At 37.4% G+C, this 21,308-nt stretch overlaps 1 protein-coding gene across 1 annotated transcript in view; it reads right to left on the bottom strand.

The window, feature by feature from the left end:
* Positions 1 to 21,308, bottom strand: part of NBAS (NBAS subunit of NRZ tethering complex) — a 676,063-nt gene that overhangs the window by 99,634 nt on the left and 555,121 nt on the right. Inside the window, exon 49 of the mRNA XM_063442147.1 lies at positions 10,142 to 10,281. Coding sequence (XP_063298217.1) covers positions 10,142 to 10,281 — 140 coding nt within the window. The remainder of the gene's footprint in view (positions 1 to 10,141; positions 10,282 to 21,308) is intronic.

The raw sequence follows: 21,308 nt of genomic DNA, 5'->3' as shown, positions 1-21,308 counted from the left end.
CTTAGACACCCCCCTCCACAAACAAATGGGGACAACTACACTCACCTTTAAAAAAATGTGCATGCGATCCCCAATACAAAATGGCTAGGTCTCAACGATATATGCACTTCTCACCCCCAATCTATCCAGTGGAGCACTCTCCTATGTGTCGGCTAAGGAGAGGGACCTAGGCCCCGGAAGACCCATCAGACTGGGATGACATCTGGAAAGCTATAGCCTCCATATCTTTCTGTATAAGTCATAAAGAACCGGCCTATAAAACACTACTACAATGGTACCTCACTCCCCTCCGCCTCAAACAAATGGGTTGTGCGAGCACAGATTTATGCTGCAAAGGATGCGGCCAGACTGGAACGTATCTGCAATCCTGGTGGGAATGCCCAGTAATAACCCCGTTCTCGCAAGCAATATCCCAACTCACCCCTAGGCTCCTACACACAGACATTCCCCAAGATCCTTGGATCTGGCTGCTTTCCAAACCCCACAGCAACATTAGTTTCTAAAATTGCACTAGCCACCAGACTAACCATCACTGAACAATGGGAAAACACAACCTATCCCTCTGTGGAGGCCAAGCTGGGCAAGGTCAGGAAAGCAGTGGAGATTGGTAGACCTTCGGCACTATTACACGATACCACCAAGCAGTTTCACAAAATCTGGGACCCGTGGCTCTTAGACAACATCCCAGTCACATAGATCACTGTACAAACGCTCCCCCCCCTCACTACCCTCAACCATCCTGCATATTCCCTTACCCCAATCCTCCCTTTTTTTCTTCCTTTTCTATTCTCTTCATCTCTCTTTTCCTCTCCCCCATCTTCCCCATCTCAAGCAATCTCTTTCTCTCAACCTAATTGGTAAAGCTGTATATGACGACCCTGATGGCCCAGGGCAGACATGAGCGTTGCACCTCAATGAGACACCACTGAGACCACAGGACACTGATAAATAACGCAACCTGAGAACGTGGGAGCGAGTCGCGTCGGGTGTCCCAACTGCTGAAGAGGATACAGACACCTCCTTAAAGAGAGATGACTTGGGACAACCAACACCCAAGACGATATAGATGCCACCTCAGTGTCACTAAACGCTAGTAAAATGTTACCCCCACGATCATCCGCAAGCTGTGGACCAAGTAAAGGTCGATAAGCCTGAGATCAATCAAATATAGAGCTACATTACAAGGGGTTTGATCCCTATGGCCCCACACTGGCATCATGACTGTACCCTTTATTCTTCTTGTTCATTCATTGTTGTTAAAGTTAACCTTTAACTTACCTGTCTATCGTTCTTGATTGCTATATAAGCTACATATTGTATGACAACCTTTGCTTTGTAATGATTGCATATAAGCTTTCTTCTTCATCTATTCCAACTGCAATAAAACCTGTAAACTTACAAATAAAGAACGTTAAGTTGAAAACTATACCCTGGACATACTTGAAAATGAGCGAAACCTCAATGTATCCTTCCAGGTAAAATATTTTATAAATAAATATATCTTAAGTGAAAAAGTGGGAAGTGAAAGCAAAGTACCTCAAGCTTACATGTGTGCGGTTTTCTTTTTGAGCATTTTTATAAAATATAGTCATTTGTTAAAATGATTGATTAAAATACTCAAATGCAAATGATCAAAGCACTACAATACAAAAATAACCTATTTTAATAAACTGTTTAAATTATTTAAAAAAATAACAACCCTAATGTAATTGCAAACATCAGAACATATTGACTATGGAAGTGCAATCTAGTGCATAGAAACTAAACAATCCCAAATAGGGACGTCCTTGCTAAGACCCTCCAAAAACCTATCATGCTTGAACCGGAATCTTCATACTATCCCAACCACTCCCAATCCAAAATTTTTAATAAAATAACCCTAGCAGCCAGAAGACCTTTAGCTCACAGCATGCCTTCGGAGGACATGGTCATACTTAAAATCAAATATTCTTATCAAATTTATAAATCTACCGCTCAAGTACAAAATGCTTTGTCATAATTGTACAAGGTATAGCAGTCACAGAGAGCCTTGTGCCAAGAACCTCACTTTTATATGTGTTTAATTGCTTTAACAAGGCCCTGTCGGGGAGCAAACTCCTTCTCTTTCGTTCTCCATTTTTTCTATTCTCCCCTCTTTCTCTATTTTCTCATTTGTTCCTTTAAATTGAGCACTTTGCCCATATCTTTTTATTCTTGAAAATAATTCAATGTTTTAGGTGCTTGGTTTTTTTTGTGTTTTTTTTTTTAATATAACACAATATTGTTTGTACATAAATAATATGCACATGCTATGCATTACCCCGTGCAAATTAATAAAGAATTAAAAATGAAAAAAAAAAAAAAAGAATAAAAGTCCTAAAATATACTACTGAAATCCTGCCATTTTAAGGATCACACAAGAGTCGGAGTTTAATCCTCTTGGATGGCAGTGATTAAAAAAGAAAGCATACATTTTACAATATTTGCAGCCCTGAATCAAGCAACTGTTTCCTGCAGATACCGATGTATACCATTTTGAAATACAGGGCTATCATGCAAAAACTCTTTAGTGATCAATAACCTTTGAGAGTTGTTCAGGGATTCCTTATCCAAGCTGGTACTACTGGCAACTGTCACTCTGTCTTGTCTACGCAGATGGCGAGTCGTGGAGAGAGAAGAAACAGGTTGCAATTCTTTGTATGCTATCATCCTTAAACCAGGAACAGCTTGCTGATTGAGTTCTGCAATATGCATTCTTAACAACTCCTCCTGATTGTGGACATTAATTGTTGCAGTTGTTAGTATAAACCATACACATTTCAGCACACTCTCGAGAACTTAATGCGCTATGTGTAGCTAAGTAAGACTAAATCGCTAATCCTTTATATTTAAATCTCACGTTGGCTTGAAAAATGAGCCATGGGCAACGCATTTATTCATTATATTCAAAAATAATTATTTAAAACTGCTGCTTCCATAATATTAACTTTTCTGTCTGAAGTAATGGAGGCAGGACATTCCAGGTGGTTATTGTGCTTGGAGTGTTTCTTTAAAGGATTATTCCAAGCACTATGACCACTTCAGTATTCTGAAATAGGCGTGGGGTCTGGAGTCTGTATGTGCAGTGTTTTGCTTTGAATTGCTGCACATATTGGAATTTAACCCCTCTGCTGCCGCAGGTGTAACCCACTCTAGCAGCATCGCTTGGTTCTTACTTGCTAATATTAATTTTAAGCAAATTTCTATGGGCAGAATGTAATTCTTTGGCTGGGAGCGGCCCACTGATGCTCTCAGTCAATGAATGGAGGCAACCTGGGCATCTAGTTTCTGCAGCTCTCCGGTGACGGGTGCGTATCAGTAAAGCAGGAAGGACCTACGCGCTGGGGGGGGAGAGAGGGGGGACACTGCACCGAGATAGGAGTAAGCGGGCCAGGGAACCCCTAACATCAGAACCACTACAGTCGGGTATAGTGCTTGTGATGCTTGGAGTAATCCTTTAAGTTAATTTATCATAACGCCTTGTCATATTAATAATTAACATTTCTTGTACAAATGTTAATGTAAAACAATCAAGAGAAATTATCCACTAGTTTCCATGGTAATACCTCCAAATTAGAATGATGTCCCATGGATTTCTCTAAATTGTCAAATATTTGTTTCAGCCAATATATTGGGTTTTATCTCTCTCTTTAGGAGAATCAGTATGTGCATGGCAAACAACATTACATCTTTTTCTCTCCTACGCCCCCAAACACTGGAACAGTAAACCCCTATACCTGCTGATTGTTATGTTTGTCCTTTATTAGGTCTACCATAATTCAGCTATAAAGAATCAGGCCTTTAGCAAACACTTCAAATAGTAGGAGAGCATGTTATTGAATAAAAGTTTGTTTTTGTTACATCCGCAGGTACTTAACCCTATCTTCGGGGCATGAAAATCTACTGGGTTTTAAGGGCTTGCTATTATTTACCAAGGACAAATGAGATTGGCACTAGGAAGACTTCCTCCGTGTTCTATATTTGAAACACAGTTGCATTGTGCTGACTTGATTTGTATGTAAACACCATTAATGTATCCAGCAGACAGAAGGGTAATTCATTGATAATGAGGGCTCTTAAAACTCCTGCCAAGAGAGATATAGAACTGGAATATATTCTGCTGCATGTATCTTTTCTTTTTTTTTTTTTTTTTTGGAAAATCCTTTGGAACAGAAAAAAACAGCTCTCCTAAAGTAACATTATTCTGACAGCTCACTGGGAGGAAAAAATGAAATGCATTCATTTTACATCAAACAACCAAACGACTCAAATCTGAGACAATGGAGCAAAGAGAGAGAAGTCATTTCTTGGACTGTTCAGGTCTGGTGCTCAAAAACGGCACAACATCCAGTAATTAGTTTTTAAGAGAAAGTGCCCCTTAACATCTACAAGGACTAAGCATTTACAATCCCTACAGGGAGTCTGTTTCCTTAGTTCAGACAGAGCAGAGATCAATGGCACAAAGAAAGTTTCAGTAAAAAGAGTTCGTAACTAGCTTCCACCCCACCACTGACAAGTGAAGGATGACACTTCCTGCTGAGTAGCCCATAAAAAAGTTAATTCCAACACTCACCTTGAAGCATAGATAAAAGGTTGAATGATTGCTGATGACATAAAGTGCGGAGAAAGAAGCTTGCTCTAAATCATGGTGTGTTCAAGTAAACAGCTAAAGAACACAACCTCTAGCAGATGTTCATCTCTTCTCTGTTCAAACGATTAACCCTTTCAACTTTCAAAGCCACACTTTTCCCGATTCCTTTTGCACATCATCTTTCATGTTGAAAGGTGTATTGAAAATAAAACGCAAGGGCTCGTGTTAACGTGATATGGTTTTGTGCAATTTGTATTATTTATCTTTCTTGTGCAGATATACTTTATGTTAAATTAAATAATTGATGGTATGATCACTAGATGCTTACATATTTTTGCATACTTAGATGGAGAGCTCAAGGATTCATAAGAACTCCCTTCCCTACTCCGTTAGACTTTCACCCTTTGAAAACACACTCCTTCAGAAAAGCATATTGTTTAAACTGTTAGCGGGTTTTCATTACTGAGAAACAAATTTCTCCTAAAGGCATCAATGTAAAAAAACTGTAAGTCTCAACCCCTTCCAGTCAATCATCACAACAGCAAGGGGGATGAATTAAGGATCTGAACACCATAAGCATGCTGCAGGGATTCTTTGCAGGCTGCAATAAAAGTCTATAGATGCCTGTTTCATTATTTACTATATGTGGGCATATTGCCTATAAACACACCATGTTTTTAATTTCCGGCACTACTAGACTGACAAGGATATTTACTGTCATTATACAAGCCTGGGAACCATACTGTTCACTCAGGCTGCTGTCTGGGAGTGGTCAGCATAAGAAAAATGGCTGCTGCCAGTAAGGTAGGTACTCTAAAGCCAGGAGCTAAAACCTGGCTTTCAAGGAAAATGCTAGTTATTCAATGTCTATGTTTCAGCTGACAAACTCTGGCCACTACTTTGACGCCAGCCCTTTAAGACTCTCAATTCTCAACACAGGGGAGTAACCTTACACTGCTGATGCAAAATGGAAAATGATTATGGGATCTGACTGCTGTGGATGTAGAAAGGCATTTTAATGCTGTAGTAAATATGATTAGTTAAGAATGTAACTCCATGGATCAGATTTGCTGCTCCAACACATCCACCGATGCTCAATTGGATTATGGCTCAAGGTGCATAATAGTGTATTTAGTGGTTCCAACAACAACATGGTTCACTGCAATTAAATAAAACTAAAATAAATTAATAATTTATACACTTGCTGGTTGCCTTTCACCGTTCACCGTTTATCCTTCCTTGCACCACTTTTGGTAATCACTGCACATCGGGAACACCCCACAAGACTTGCCGTTTTGAAGATGCTCTTGACCCAGTCATCTAGAGATGACTATTTGGCCCTTGTCAAAGTCACTCAGTACTTTTCACTTTACCATTTTTCCCACTTCTAACACATGCAATTCAAGGACTGTTCACTCCCTGCCTAATATAGCAAACCCGCAGGTGCCATTGTACGATATAACCAATGTTATTCATTTCAACTGTCTGTTATGCGATATGATATGACTTATCCAAAATAAAAACAAAAATCCGTATGGAGGAGTGAGGTCTGTGCATTCTGATGACACTTACATACATACTAAATATGCAGAATTACAGATACTATTTATTAACCTAATTGGTTCAAATTGTCCACATATAGGATGGTCTTAGAGTGCAAAAATCTTCACTTTACATAAAAAAGTAGATGTTCTAGCTAACTAAAATTAGCTAGAACAAGGCCAGTTATTTCAACAATTATTATCTGACTCTTGCCACATATTTTGATTCAGCATAGCATTCGTGACGGGTCCATCTTCAGGAAATGGAGTTAAATGTTAGCAAAATGGAGTGTGAATTGTTAGCATAAATGTTAAGAAATACTGCAGAAATGCATTATTACACTAGTGTTGTTATATGAAAACATATACACATTATTGATTTACAGATCGAATAAACTATGACTATAGCACGCTAAACATCATGTTTGAATGCAGCGCCAGACATTTCCTCCTCTGGGTATATTTCTGCCTAATGGCTACATATTACTATATAAAAAATCAGCAGCTATATACTGTCTGACAGTTGACAGGTTATTTTTTCATTCTATGAATACAATGTTAGATGAATTAATATGTAGGTATTTTGTACAAAGATCATGCGTCTTTGTGAGCAAAATGACATAATTCGTACAATATGACTTTTTATTATGCCCAGATCATTTTTTTCATGGTTGACAACTGCTGGGTTTGTGTAAATGTGGCCCACATGCTACTTTCAAATTATTTGTACCAGGATTTAAAGGACCACTCTAGGCACCCAGACGACCTTAGCTTAATGAAGTGGTCTGGGTGCCAGGTACCTCTAGGATTAACCCTTTTTTTTTATAAACATAGCAGTTTCAGAGAAACTGCTATGTTTATAATGAGGGTTAATCCAGCCTCCAAATCCTCTAGTGGCTGTCTCATTGACAGCCGCTAGAGGCGCTTGCGTGCTTCTCACTGTGAAAATCACAGTGAGAGCACGCAAGCGTCCATAGGAAAGCATTGTAAATGCTTTCCTATGCGACCGGCTGAATGCGAGCGCGGCTCCTGCCGCGCATGCGCATTCAGCCGATGACGTCGCGATCAAGATGGAGAGGAGGAGGAAAGCTCCCCGCCCGGCGCTGGAAAAAGAGGTAAGTTTAACCCCTTCCTCTCTCCAGAGCCCGGCGGGAGGGGGTCCCTGAGGGTGGGGGCACCCTCAGGGTACTCTAGTGCCAGGAAAACGAGTATGTTTTCCTGGCACTAGAGTGGTCCTTTAAATTGAGATTTTAACATTCTTTAGTGCAGAACACTATGTACTTATAATGACAGGGTAAACTCTCTGTTACTGGGCATCAAAAGTGCTATAAGATCTTACACTTTATTCCTTGGCTTGGTCTGCAAAATGCATGCAGGGTTTTAGATACCCTCCTCCAATAGTGTCTATTATATCAGCTCAGAACAGAATGCATTGTCATGTAGCAGCAATATTGTTACACAGCGACTGATGAGCAGGCATTTTGTTTTGTTAAGGTGACGGTGAAGTTCCGTTACATTATGGCAGCTTTTTTTCTCAAGGCTGGCCTCGAACCAGAATTTTACTTAACTTCTAGTGCTTGCATCCTCCTCATTTTTCACATAAATCACTAAGTGTAACAGGGACTTAGAATGTTGATGATGCTCTCAGGAGGTGAAGCCCTTAATTTTATATAATCCCCACATTTACACTAGAATAACTTAAAATTAGGTATTATTTTGACAAAAGCAAACACATTTTAGGCAGTGGCTGAATGACAGGCTACAGAGGGTTGTAGTCAATGGAGTATATACAAAGCAAGGTCTTGTTACCAGTGGGGTACCTCAGGGATCTGTACTTGGACCCATTCTCTTTAATATTTTTATTAGTGACATTGCAGAAGGTCTTGATGGTAAAGTGCATCTTTTTGCTGATGATACTAAGATATGTAACAGGGTTGATGTTCCAGGAGGGATAAGCCAAATGGCAAATGATTTAGGTAAACTAGAAAAATTGTCAGAGTTGTGGCAACTGACATTTAATTTGGATAATTGCAAGATAATGCATCTTGGACGTAAAAACCCAAGGGCAGAGTACAGAATATTTGATAGAGTCCTAACCTCAACATCTGAGGAGAGGGATTTAGGGGTAATTATTTCAGATGACTTAAAGGTAGGCAAACGATGTAATAGAACAGCAGGAAATGCTAGCAGAATGCTTGGTTGTATAGGGAGAGGTATTAGCAGTAGAAAGAGGGAAGTGCTCAGGCCATTGTACAGAACACTGGTGAGACCTCACTTGGAGTATTGTACGCAGTACTGGAGACTGAATCTTCAGAAGGATATTGAGAGTTCAGAGAAGGACTACTAAACTGGTTCCTAAATTGCAGGATAAAACTTACCAGGAAAGGTTAAGCTTGAAGGAAAGACGAGACAGGGGGGATATGACATTTAAATACATAAAGGGAATCAGCACAGTAAAGGAGGAGACTATAGTTAAAATAAGAAAAACTACACCAACAAGAGGACATAGTCTTAAATTAGAGGGGCAAAGGTTTAAAAATAATATCAGGAAGTATTACTTTACTGAGAGGATTGTAGATGCATGGAATATAGTAGAGGTTAATACAGTGAGGGAGTTTAAACATGTGTGGGATAGGCATAAAGCTATCCTACAATTAAGATAAGGCCAGGGACTAATTAAAATATTTAGAACATGGGCAGACTAGATGGGCTGAATGGTTCTTATTTGCCGTCACATTCTATGTTTCTATATTATGTAAGCATATGGTATATGAGAGGAAAACCCTTACAGTCCTATAAAAACTATAATTATATGGATACAGTGAAGTATTACATCAGGGTGGATGGAATGTATAACAACATTGCCCATAATACCTCAGTTACAAATACATAAAACATATAGTTGAAAAAGTGCTCTGTACAAACCAAAGTGCTTATGAAGAGGTTAAACACACATTGACTGCTTATCACGGCACCTACTACATCTTACATACTTTATGGTTATTGGTCCTGAAGATTATTTTCTGCATACTGCATATCTATGCACGCTATGTTTCCTTTCTTACAGAACCTTATGTTAATGTATGCTGTCTACAATAAAGAAATATTTAACACGAACCAAGGTGCTTATATAGATTAGCACAAATATAAATAATTAACAGCCACTACTATACTTGTGTAGGTGTCTCTCCCACAATTAGTTCAGTGCTCCACTTTAGGGAACTAGTGATAGACGTAGTATAGACACTCAGACCCAATACTTGTTGTTTTGCACCAAATACACCACAAACCAGGAAAAGAAACAGTCATGAAGGGGTTGAAGAGGAACTTCCACTTCTTTGAAATTTACATCATTAAAGAAATCATTTAAAGTAACCTTCAGCTTGTGTTAACCTTTTTCTTCTCAAAAGATGTTCCATTCTCTTTTAGATTTATATTAAAGATTTACCAAATAACATCGTAATAAGCAAGCCAAAGCCTTGGCAAACATTACAAACGAAGAGGAAAAATAGTAACATGATTTTATTTCTCCTCTCCTATGTATGCTTTCTCTATACTGACTGCCAGGTAAAAAGGACAGAGCTGATAACAATGATTGACAGGGAGCCAAGATGGAGAGGCTTATTGGCAGAATAAATATTTGTAAATTTGTTAAGTATATGGATGTATAAGTATATAAGTATAATACTAAAAATTCGGAGAAGACACGGTTTCCCTTTAAATAAATATATATATATCATACAAGATACAATGTACAGTAATTTTAAGGTTCACATAATGAAATAGTCCTTTAAAAAATACCTAACCAAAGGTTTTAGTTACTGTACACATATTATACATTTACCCACACTTTTTGTCTTATTTACAAAGCATTGTGAAATGAAAATTCTGAAAAATGTTTCAAAACCAGAAAATAGTGTTTATACTTTTTATACTCTACAATCTAATAAAAAGCATTTGCTAATAATAATAAACGAGGAACATAACTTACATTTTTGCACCTTTCATGGGAGGCCAGGCTTGTAAAAGTAAAACTAAGTGCTGGAATTCTTGTTGACTGTGACTAATGTCCAGCAGTTCTAGAAAGAGATTATATCTTTTCTCTTCATTTTCAATGTCAGCCACTTCCACCTAGAGCGAAAAAAAAAAAAAAATACCGTAGGTCAGTCCTTGTCTTTCATGCCTTCTTCTACAAGAACAACACACACGAAATGTATCTACCAGCTATGTTCAGTTTCCCTAAGGGCAACGTCAATGAGATGTAACACGCATTTAAGACGGTAAAGGCAAAAGCAGAACAATTATTTGTGTGAAATGTGGAGCAATTGCCGAACCGAACAAAGTCAAAGTTTCTGCTGATTGTTCCAAAGTGAGCAGAATATGTCAGAAACACCCCAACTCTGCTTTAATAAATAATGAAATGAAAAAAATGATGAATTCACACAGAAAGGATTGTGATGAATATTCATTTTGTCATAAATAACAGTTTGACGTATCTGTCATTTTGATATTATAGAAGGGGAAATATCCCTAAGAAAAACTATTTATTAAAGGTTTACAAAGTAAATATCAAAAGGGGAAGTACAAAAAACAATGTGCTAGCAAAAACCACAGCAGGAAAATAGGTTAACAGTACTTGCCAGTAAAGGGTACTGGGAGTAATGTTCATTGGGAACTCTGGGTTTGTGTCTAATGGTTGAATGGTATTTAACTTTGCCTGCTCTTTACCTAGACCAACTGTGTAAGGCTTAATATGAGATTAGGTAACACTCTACCCATGAAAGCGTTAATATAAGACGTACTAACATCCCATCACTGAAAGGGTTAGTGTACAACTCTAGTATCTTGTACTTTCTCAAACTTCTGTTTCCTAGAATGTTCCATCTTTTCCTAGCAGATACTCACATAAGATCTATCCTTTTTAGCATTAATTGACGTAATCAAACCATGAACCTGAGATGTATTTCTACATATACTTTCTATTGGTTAATGCACCAAGACAGCTCTCTTTCACGAGGCATAATTCATTTATTCATGTACACATTTATTGATCAGTATTATTGTTTTCTTGGTGTCTGGGATCCGCCTAGACACACCTTTTGTCCACCATTAAACAGGCAGAGTAAGCTCTGAACGACATTTTGTCTCCGTTATTTTGTTACCCAAGCAAGCTTGAGATAGTGGTGTTCCTGTCTAGGCATAAAAATAAGTCCATGACAAGGCTGAGGTTTAAGAGTGATCTATTCACTATGTTTTAGGAAGGTTTCCAACTTTTCTAACAAAACCATAAATGGGTTATTTTTATGCAGGATAAAAAAGGAAAAGGTTCTGGACCACAGCTTTACCATTTTCCGAGGACCATGTGATGTCTCTCTAGCTGAGATCTATTAATGCTCCATAATTTAATCATATCTGGGCACAGAGGTTCCAAGATGACAAGTGTCATGACAAGATGACAAGTGTTGCTAGTAAACCAAGTTATAGGTTACAGGGTGTATCATTTAAGCTCAGAGAACGCGTTCAAATCCTTTTTTGAATCCCAAAAATAATAAAAAAGATACTTAAAAAAACTACCAGATATGTTCTAGGTCAAATTGATATAATATTGGATCCTACAGCCAAAAATATTTTTTTTCACAGAATAATGGGTAAAATGTAACTAACACCACAGCAGAAATCATGAATAAATCTAAAATGTAATCACAGACACAGACATAATGTATAAAACACATTGCAAGACCAACATCTAACAAATGTAATCAACAAAGCATAAAAAGGTGTACAAGAAAACATTCTAGAAAATAAGTAACCAGACAAACACCCGATTGTTAATCTATGTATGATATTAGTATAAACAATCAAAGTATTGAAAAAACATTAATACTTAGATGAGAAAATTACTCAAGAAAAACAAATAATTTGCAATCAACTTGATCCAGATGACCAGTATTTCATACAAGCCAACCACATTGTTGGAAAAGAAAATCAATTGGAAAAGAAAAGTCATAAATAAATATATTTTCGTTTACTTTTTATTAGAATAAAAAAAAATTACCAAATGAGAAGACTTTGTATTTTGAGGGATATCAAATAATATCCAAAAGCCAAAAATAGGCTTCATGTTACAAGTTGATATACTTACAGAATGTAGAATTTTTAATTTAAAAAAAAAAAAAATCCTGTCTGAGAGCATATCGTGATATAACATTTATCTAAAACTGCATAAGACCAAACTCACAGGACAGAGAAAACAAGTGGACTGATGACGGGGGAACACAGTATGCATCCATCGCTCAAAAACAATCTGCAGTAACTATACATTATGTACAATGCAAAATCATAAAATCATGCAATCGTGTTTATGAACAAGGTAATTTCAAAAACAATCACAAAAGTTCCCCGACGTGCCTACATCATAGAAGAGTAAAAAATAAAAATAAATACATTCTCCATAATGGCCAAGCCCCCTCTCTAAAATGTCCATGGAAGTTGTTAATAATATAAAAATGTAAGATGATGTATAATTTCACGAGAGATCATGATGAAAAAAATGGTTAAAAATCCTTTGCTCAAACATTTGTAATTTCAAATTAATTCAGTAAAAGATTATTTGAGAGTATAATTCTTGTTATTGTCTGTTTTAATGCACGCTATGTGGAATTTCAAGTTTGAAAACTTCAGTGCGGCTTTCACTCGTACCAGTTCCTGTAATATCAAAGCCATTATCCTCTTTAAACCCTTGGACCTACTTGCAAGCTCTACACTCTGTCTGAAGGAACCAAAAACACTAGCACCCAGATTTAATTACACAAGCTAAGCTAAATTCTACGAAGGTTATTCGCTGAACTCTGAATTTTCACAACTCAAACCAGAATAGCACAAATAGCCAATTTGTGACAATTTTTCCATCCGGAATTAGTTTACAAAAATTCATAGTTTAGTGAATAGCCCTGTTTGTCATACTCATGCAGAATATATTAGCAAGGCAATCACAAAATAAAAGTATATGATGGGGATATAGGAAAAATAAATAAATTCAGGCAATATTTGTATACAAAGACTATGTCCTAGACCTAGATATTGAAAGATCATTGTATTCTTTAACCCCTTAAGGACTGGACTTTTTTTGCGATGTTGTACATTTGCGACCAGGCATCTTTTTACACTTTTGTGGTGTTTGTGTTTAGCTGTAATTTTCCGCTCTCTCATTTACTGTTCATATACAAATTATATATTGTTTTTTTCAGGACAAAAGGGGCTTTCTTTACATACCATTATTTATATAATCTCATGTAATTTAATTTTTAAAAAATGAAAAAATATGATGAAAAATTGAAAAAAATACATGTTTTTTGACTTTTATGTGCAAAATCTTTTATTCATCTACAAAAGCGAATGAAAAAAACTGCTAAATAGATTCAAAATTTTGTCCTGAGTTTAAAAATACCCAGTGTTTACATGCTTTTTGCTATTTTTTTGCATGTTATAGGGCTATAAGTACAAGTAGGATATTGCGGTTTCAAAACATATATTTTTAAAATTTATCAATAGTGACATTGTAACACTATTATCTGTCATAAATCGCTGAATAACACCCCACATGTACATATTTTTTTTAAAGTAGACAACCCAGGGTATTCAATATGGGGTATGTCCAGACTTTTTTAGTAGCCACTTCGTCGCAAACACTGGCCAAAGTTAGCGTTCATATTTGTTTGTGTGTGAAAAAAGTAAAAAACTAAATTGAACGCTAATTTTGGCCAGTGTTTGTGACCAAGTGGTTACTAAAAAAGACTGGTCATACCCCATTTGCAATACCTTGGGTTGTCTTCTTTCGCAAATGGTATGCCATCATGGGGGTAATTCTCATTCCTGGGCTACCATACGCTCTCAAAGGCAACGTAACCAACCTGGTCATTTTCAATGTAAAAATATTTGACCCATATATTTGACCCTGTAACTTTCAAAAACGCTATAAAACCTGTACATGGGGGGTACTGTTATACTCAGGAGACTTTGCTGAACACAAATATTAGTGTTTCAAAACTGGAAAATGTATCACAACAATTATATCATCAGTAAACGTGCTGTTTATGTGTGAAAAATGCAAAAAAAGTCACTTTCACTGACAATATCATCGCTGTGATATGTTTTACTGTTTTGAATCACTAATATTTGTGTTCAGCAAAGTCTCCCGAGTAAAACAGTACCCCCCATGTACAGGTTTTAGGGTGTCGTAGAACGTTACAGGGTAAAATACAGTGCTAGCAAATTAAATTCTCTAGACTTTTGGCCTGGGTTGGCAGGCAGGTCCCTTAAATTGCAATCAATAAAATAACTTAATTATGTAAAAATATTACATAAATACGCACGTAGAATTTAAATATATATGCATATGTATATATTTGAAGTCTACGTGTATATTTATATAATTATTTATGTCATTTTGTATATGGACATATGAATAGTTCGTATTCTTTTTATTTATTTATATATACATAGATATATATACAATTTCATTCTAAGTGTATTTTGATATAAATATATATATATATTAATATCAAAATACAGTTAGAATAACATTTCGTATAGATATATAATTTTTTTTTAATTTTTATTATTATTTTTAATTTTTTTAATTTTATTTAAATTATTTATTATTCGTATTTTATAATAATATATATATACAATATATATATAGTTATTATATATATTATATATATACGTGTGTAAATTAATTATAAGTGTATTTTTATATTAATATATGTACATATTAATATAAAAATACACTTAGCATGGCATTATATATATGATATATAGACATATATTTTATAGGTATAATATATGTCTATATATCATATATATATACACATATATAATAATATTTTTTTTTTATTACCTTTCACTTTAAATTTTTTTATGATTTTACAGTTGCAGGGAGACTGCCTGTCAGCACAGACAGTCCCCCTGCAGGCAGAGTCTAGGACACCTATTGTGACCATGTGGTCGCCCTGTTGGGCGATCACATGGCCCCAGGGGTCCTAATCCGCCATGGGGAGACTGTCTGGGCTGCAGGCAGTCTCCCCACAACGGGAGCAACGCCGATCGCCGCCGGGGGAACGACGGCGATCGGGTAAGTACATTTTAAATTTAGGACGGTTCAGGACCGTCGTCGGTCGGCAACGCAAAAATGCCGATGACGGTCCTGAACCGTCTTGCGTCCTTAAGGGGTTAAAGTCATTTTACATCCTTTTTCTTGCATATATTTGTATGACAAGAAAGTCCCTTACTGGAATGATTTTTAAACGCCTGGCTTCACATTCTAATTTTGCTACCGTAGGTCACCAATTCTACAGAGGGAAGGCATGTCCCAATGAAACCATTATTTCCTACAGCAATATCAATATTAGACTGGCTATGAGGGCATGATGAACCGAAATGCAGATTTGATCTTTATTTCCTTAAAATGACTTTGTTATAAAGTTCACTTCAGCTCTTCACTCTTAGTCGTTTAGTTCAGAACAGCATTCTTTCAGACATTAAAATATAATGTCCTTTTTTTCGTCAGAAAATTTTCATTTGTTTCCGCTCAGCAAAAACACTAAGCACCTCATTGAATTGTGTGACTTTACCCATCAGTGAAGTAAGACTACTGAAGTAGCTTGCCTGCTTATAAGCTGTGTATTTACCGGCTCGGACACTACACATTTGGCACCCTGGTTCTTCACAGAGGATGTTCAGTTAACCTTGAATTTAGTTGGTTACATAAAAGACAACTCAAATAACTCCAAGTAAACAAGCCTTAAAGATTAATTAATTGAAATAATATGTAAATGTAAAAATGAACAATAGCTGTACAAAATCGATTAACATAATATGAATGTTAATATTCAACTTGTGCTTGATCTATAAATAGTCCTGCGTGGTGGAAAATGACCTTGCAAAGACAGTATTAGTTAGAATGTTCGTAAGGGAATGTGCAAAGTGCACCGGGAATCCAAACATGAATGGGGGCTCTATTGAAACGGGACTGGATTTGACATATATATTCATGGAGTCTATGTATCCGTGGAGTCTATGTATGTATGTAACCAGCGCCCATAGACAACCAGAAACAGAAACGGCCCGACATCAGACTCTCTTTTGAGAGACTCGCACAGGCCAAGATGGAGCCCAAGGCCCAGTGCAACCCATAGACCTCAGAGGAATCTAATGAGGAAGAGGAATCTCTTACTTCTCCTCGACCAGGCAGAGTATATCACTCTAACAAGTCCGATGATGACTCCTCACAATCCACGAAGAGTGACATCAAGAGGCTTATTGTTGATTTGCGGCAATTATTGAAAGCAGACCTTCACAAGACCCATGCCAAGATCGCCATTATCCAAAAGAAGATTAAGGCAGTGAAGGAAAGGGAGGCCTCTAGAGTCCATATGTCAGCTGGAGAGCCTCACAGACCACGTTCCTCTGCTAAAACAGACAGTGGAGTCACTAGAAACTTGGCACAGCTGCCAAAACGAATCAGAGGGGTGCCTGAAACGGTGGGCGAAGGCCATATTCTCCATTTGTGCAAAAAAACATAGCCTCCATGGGACTCAGAGGGAGCTCTGAACACACATATATTACCTCATTGTTTCGGATATGAAAATCTGCTGCTGCCCCTGCGGCTACATCAAGAGACATTAGGGCGGTTACAAGAGACTTAATTGTGAAAACTGCCATTCTGAATAATTCCAGACAAATGGGCACTGTGACATTTGGGAGCCACCGGATCATGTTGTACAGCAATCTCCTATTCTCCATCCTAGCTGAAAAGAGATGGCTGGCTCCGATCGCAAGACGTTTGCAAGACCATACTGTTAAGTATTGGTGGGGAACAGAGGGATCTCTGGTGGTGGTGGCAGAGAAGACTCGTACTCACTCAGATCGGCTGAGTTGCAAGAAGTAGCACAATCCATATTGCCCAAGTCAATACTGCTATTGGTTGTTGGCGGACCTGGAGGGAGCAACCGAAGCCACAGCAAGGCAGTACAATCCGCAGGACAACCTCCAGATACCAACAGGCCCTACACTCCCATGCAACCAACACTTATACCACATCCACAGTCTGGCCTTCTTGGCCTGTATTGACCTTATATTCCTACAGAGGCTACTGGTGATTCAGGGAGTAACTTCATCTGCTTATTTATGTGAAATTTGTGTGAAATGCCCGTAATACGTTTGAATCTTTCTTTCCATTGATGTATGTGTTATAATGAATGTTATGTTGCTTGGCATGTATACCGATAGCCAGTGAAATGTTTTACAAATTTTTACTATTCCTAGAAAATAGAAAAGCTGTATGATCGAAATACAAGAGCTAATAAAATCGAAATTGAGGGGGAAAAAGTGTTTTCTTTCACCTTACTGTTCCTTAAGTGTGGGTCTCTAAACAAAACATGTCAGCTAGTAGTGGTTTAGACATACAAAATGTAGTCTTTCATTTATTTTTTTTGCTGAAAAGTGTTTTAACGCTGGTTTACTTTTAGATAGTATCCAGTCTTCCAGAGTATAAACTTTAACTCCATGGAGCTGGCGAGTGACATTTCCCCTAAATGTTCCTGTTGAATTTAGGGCAAGTGTTCTGGTCAAGCCTTTGTGAGAGTGTTCTGCTATATATTTATTTTTGCCATTAGTGGATGTAATTATCATGTTTCTTTTCTTATTTTTCAGAGATTAACACACCCTCGTACTTTCCAACATGTTAAATAACATAATGATGGGGTGATACTAACATCATACCTACGTTAACCTTAAAGACAATCATATAAAGTGAAACCACTTTCAAATTGCAAATATGCCTACTTGACCTCCAGCACACGAATCTGCCACGGGGAAAGTTTAAGATGTATAAAATAACATGTTAAAAACTTTTTTAACCTTTTTCTTTAAAAGACAGCAGCAGATTGTTTAAATCCTGCACGATGAGAGGTGGGGCCTCCATCAATTGGATGTTTCGATCAAACACATCCCAAAGAGACTCCGTGAGATTGAGATCTGCTGAATTTAGAAGCCAAGGCAACACCTTGAACTCTTTTTCATAGTCCTCAAACCATTCCTAAATAATTTTTGCAACTTGACAGGGTGCATAATACTACTAAAAGAGGCCAGTGCCATCAGGAAACACCAATGCCATGAAGGGGTATACATAGTCTGTAACAACCCTCTAGGTGGGTGGGTGGTACTTGTCAAAGTAACAACCACATGAATCCCAGGACCCAAGGATTCCCAGCAGAACAACATTGCCCAGAGCATTACACTGCCTACGCAGGCCTGCTTTCTTCCTAGTGTGTATCCTGCTGCCATCACAGCACAGGCACCTAGACATCCACAGCACTAAAAGAAAAAGTGATTCATCAGATCAGGCAACCTTCTTCCATTGCTCCATGGTCCAGTTCTGATGCTCACGTCCCCGTTGAATGTGCTTTCGGTGGTGGACAGGGGTCATCATGGGAACTCTGACTGGTCTGCAGCTACACAACCCCCTATGCAACAAGCTGCGATGCACTGTGTAACAATATGCCATTGTAATAATATTGTGGCGGAGCCTGAACGTTCACATGGCCCATAGTCTGCTGTTTTGTGTTGTGTTATTGTGGGTGCCTGTATATTTCCCTATATGAATTAGTTGTGTGTGGTGAATTGAATGTATTGATTGTCCAGGTTGTATGTGCCTTTCCCCTTCCCCTCTTTTCCTGTCTTACTGTTTTCCCAGCAGGGAGTTGTCTTACAGACCAGTTTGCTCCTTTAAATTCTTCATGTGGTTCTCAGCCTTTGCAATAGTCTGTCCCTCAGTAATGCATTCACACTGAGTTTAGTAAGATTTGTAGTGTAATTGGTTACTAGCCCAAGTCCTTGCTACTATTGGTTGGCTTGTGATATGCAGTGTAATCGGTTATTGCTCAAGTCCATACTGCTATTGGTTGTCTTGGACTCACTGTGCTGTTTGGGAGGGGGTTACAGAGGAGGAAATGGTGGAGATCTTTGTGTTCCACTGTTATCCCTATTGTATGTAAATGAGGCTGAGGGGATATAGATGTTGGGGTATAGATGTGATGTTTTTAATAAAGGTTGTTGTTCTCCCCTTGACCAAGTATCGTCTAGTGCTTAGGGAGGTTGGATATAATTATTTATTCCAGTCTTTAGTAGAGATACCCAGCTGGAGTATTGAAGCTCTGCTACAAATATAAACTAATGTTATTCACTTCACCTGCCAGTGGTTTTAATGTTGTGGCTGATCAGTGTTCTGAAAACACTTGAAATATTACAGTGATAAAAAACGCAAATTAAGCAATCGTGCCACTGTATGAAAAAATACACACACAAAAAAAAAGCATAACATTTCAGCTGTCCTTGAAAACGAACATCTGTGGGGCAGTAAATGTTATATTATCCCAGCTACAAAGAGAGCATGGCAATAGATCGGATATGAACTTACCTAAGGGTATCCATGTTGTAAAATTGATGATTGCAGTACCAGCAGGTTATAAAAACAGGTAACTCAGACAAGGAAATAAAAGTAGAAAGCAACTTGTTTACAGCAGACTGCATTACATAAACATATTGCGCTGAGTTAATTTACAAGAACACATTCCCAAACCAAATATATAAACCCCATTACAGATTTGAATTTCATAGACCATGCAAACGATCGCTGGTAATGTATGTTTTTACTTTGTTCAGAGGAACAGCGGCAGCTATTAGGAAAACCAGAGTCGTGGACAAATTAAAAATAATAGAAGAATTGGGGGGGGTGCCGGGATTGTTCTGTGTGTATATTCGTAGATTTGTATTTTGACAAAATATCCCAATTCTCTACTTTAGTTAGCCAAATATATGTCAGGAGCTGCTTAATGAAACAGAAACTGATGTAGAAACACAGGTGTCTGCGCACAAGGGTGAATTATTTATAACTAGACAAACTGATTTGCTGAAAAGTAAAAAAATAAAATGTACTTTAAATACAAAACAATAATTAGACTCTTCTGAACATTTTTGTGCTCTTACCAGCCTTTTCTGCACCTACGCTGATAGTTTCCCACCCATGTCATACCTACGAATTATTTAATTCTTGATAAGGGTACTACTTATTTTTTCTTTCATCTTCGGGGTTAGCCAGAGATGTCACTTCAAGCATACATCATTGGATCAATGTATAAAAGTAAATAACATCACTTGCAGACATCTAATAATTATGAGCGTTACGAGAGAACATTATTTTTAGTAGGGGTACAATTATTACGGTTTTCAACCTCGGTCTCTATTTAGTAAACATTCCATATGATGCAATGCTGTTTATTTGGAAAAACGTTCCAAATGAATTATTTACAGGAATCACCATTAAAGTCTTATGGGATTTTTGAAGATAAATCATATGGAATGTTTTTCTGGTATTCAATAATTTGGACAGCTTATTGAATTGAGGCTCTTGTTGGTAGTTATCTGACATAAGTTGTTATTATTAAGGACACATGACGGAAATATTCCGTCACGATTCCCTTTTATTCCAGTTGTGTCCTTAAGGGGTTAACAGCACCTGGTAGATATTGGCCACTAGAAATTCCCTGCAAGTTACCAACTTCATCACTACTTTTCTACCAATAGTAATATCTCCTGCAACTGATAAGAATTTCTACATAGTGTTTAGCCGATAAACTGTAGAGACAAGATTGAAAATCATGTCGCAACAAGCTATGATAGTCTGTGGAAAATAGCTTGTAATTCACAGTCACTAATGAGGAGATTCTGCATTTAGGAAACAGCCACTACGGTTTGCAATACCTACTTTAGCGAGCAATGGTTGATCAGTTAACATTTACTGACAAAACTGGAAATGATCCTAAGTTGGAGTTAATTATGAAGGAAAAAGTTTCTAAACGGGGGAATAATTATTAGGGACATGTTTCTTTGTTATATCATTATTAGGGAACATGTTCCTAAGGTGGGGTATACTTATTAAAGGGATATAGTGTTAGGAAAGCAAAACTGTATTCCTAACACTATACTTTCCTCTTCACCCCCTCTCGCCTCCCATAGTCACTAGAGGCAGTCTGAATACTCCAACATAATTATTGCAGTATCTCTGAAACGTCAATAATTAATATTACAGGACTAATGGG

This window comes from Pelobates fuscus, chromosome 2, assembly GCF_036172605.1.
Source record: "Pelobates fuscus isolate aPelFus1 chromosome 2, aPelFus1.pri, whole genome shotgun sequence".
NCBI lineage: Eukaryota > Metazoa > Chordata > Amphibia > Anura > Pelobatidae > Pelobates > Pelobates fuscus.
Note: the sequence above shows the minus strand (reverse complement) of the source record. Positions and strands in the feature narration are given on the sequence as shown.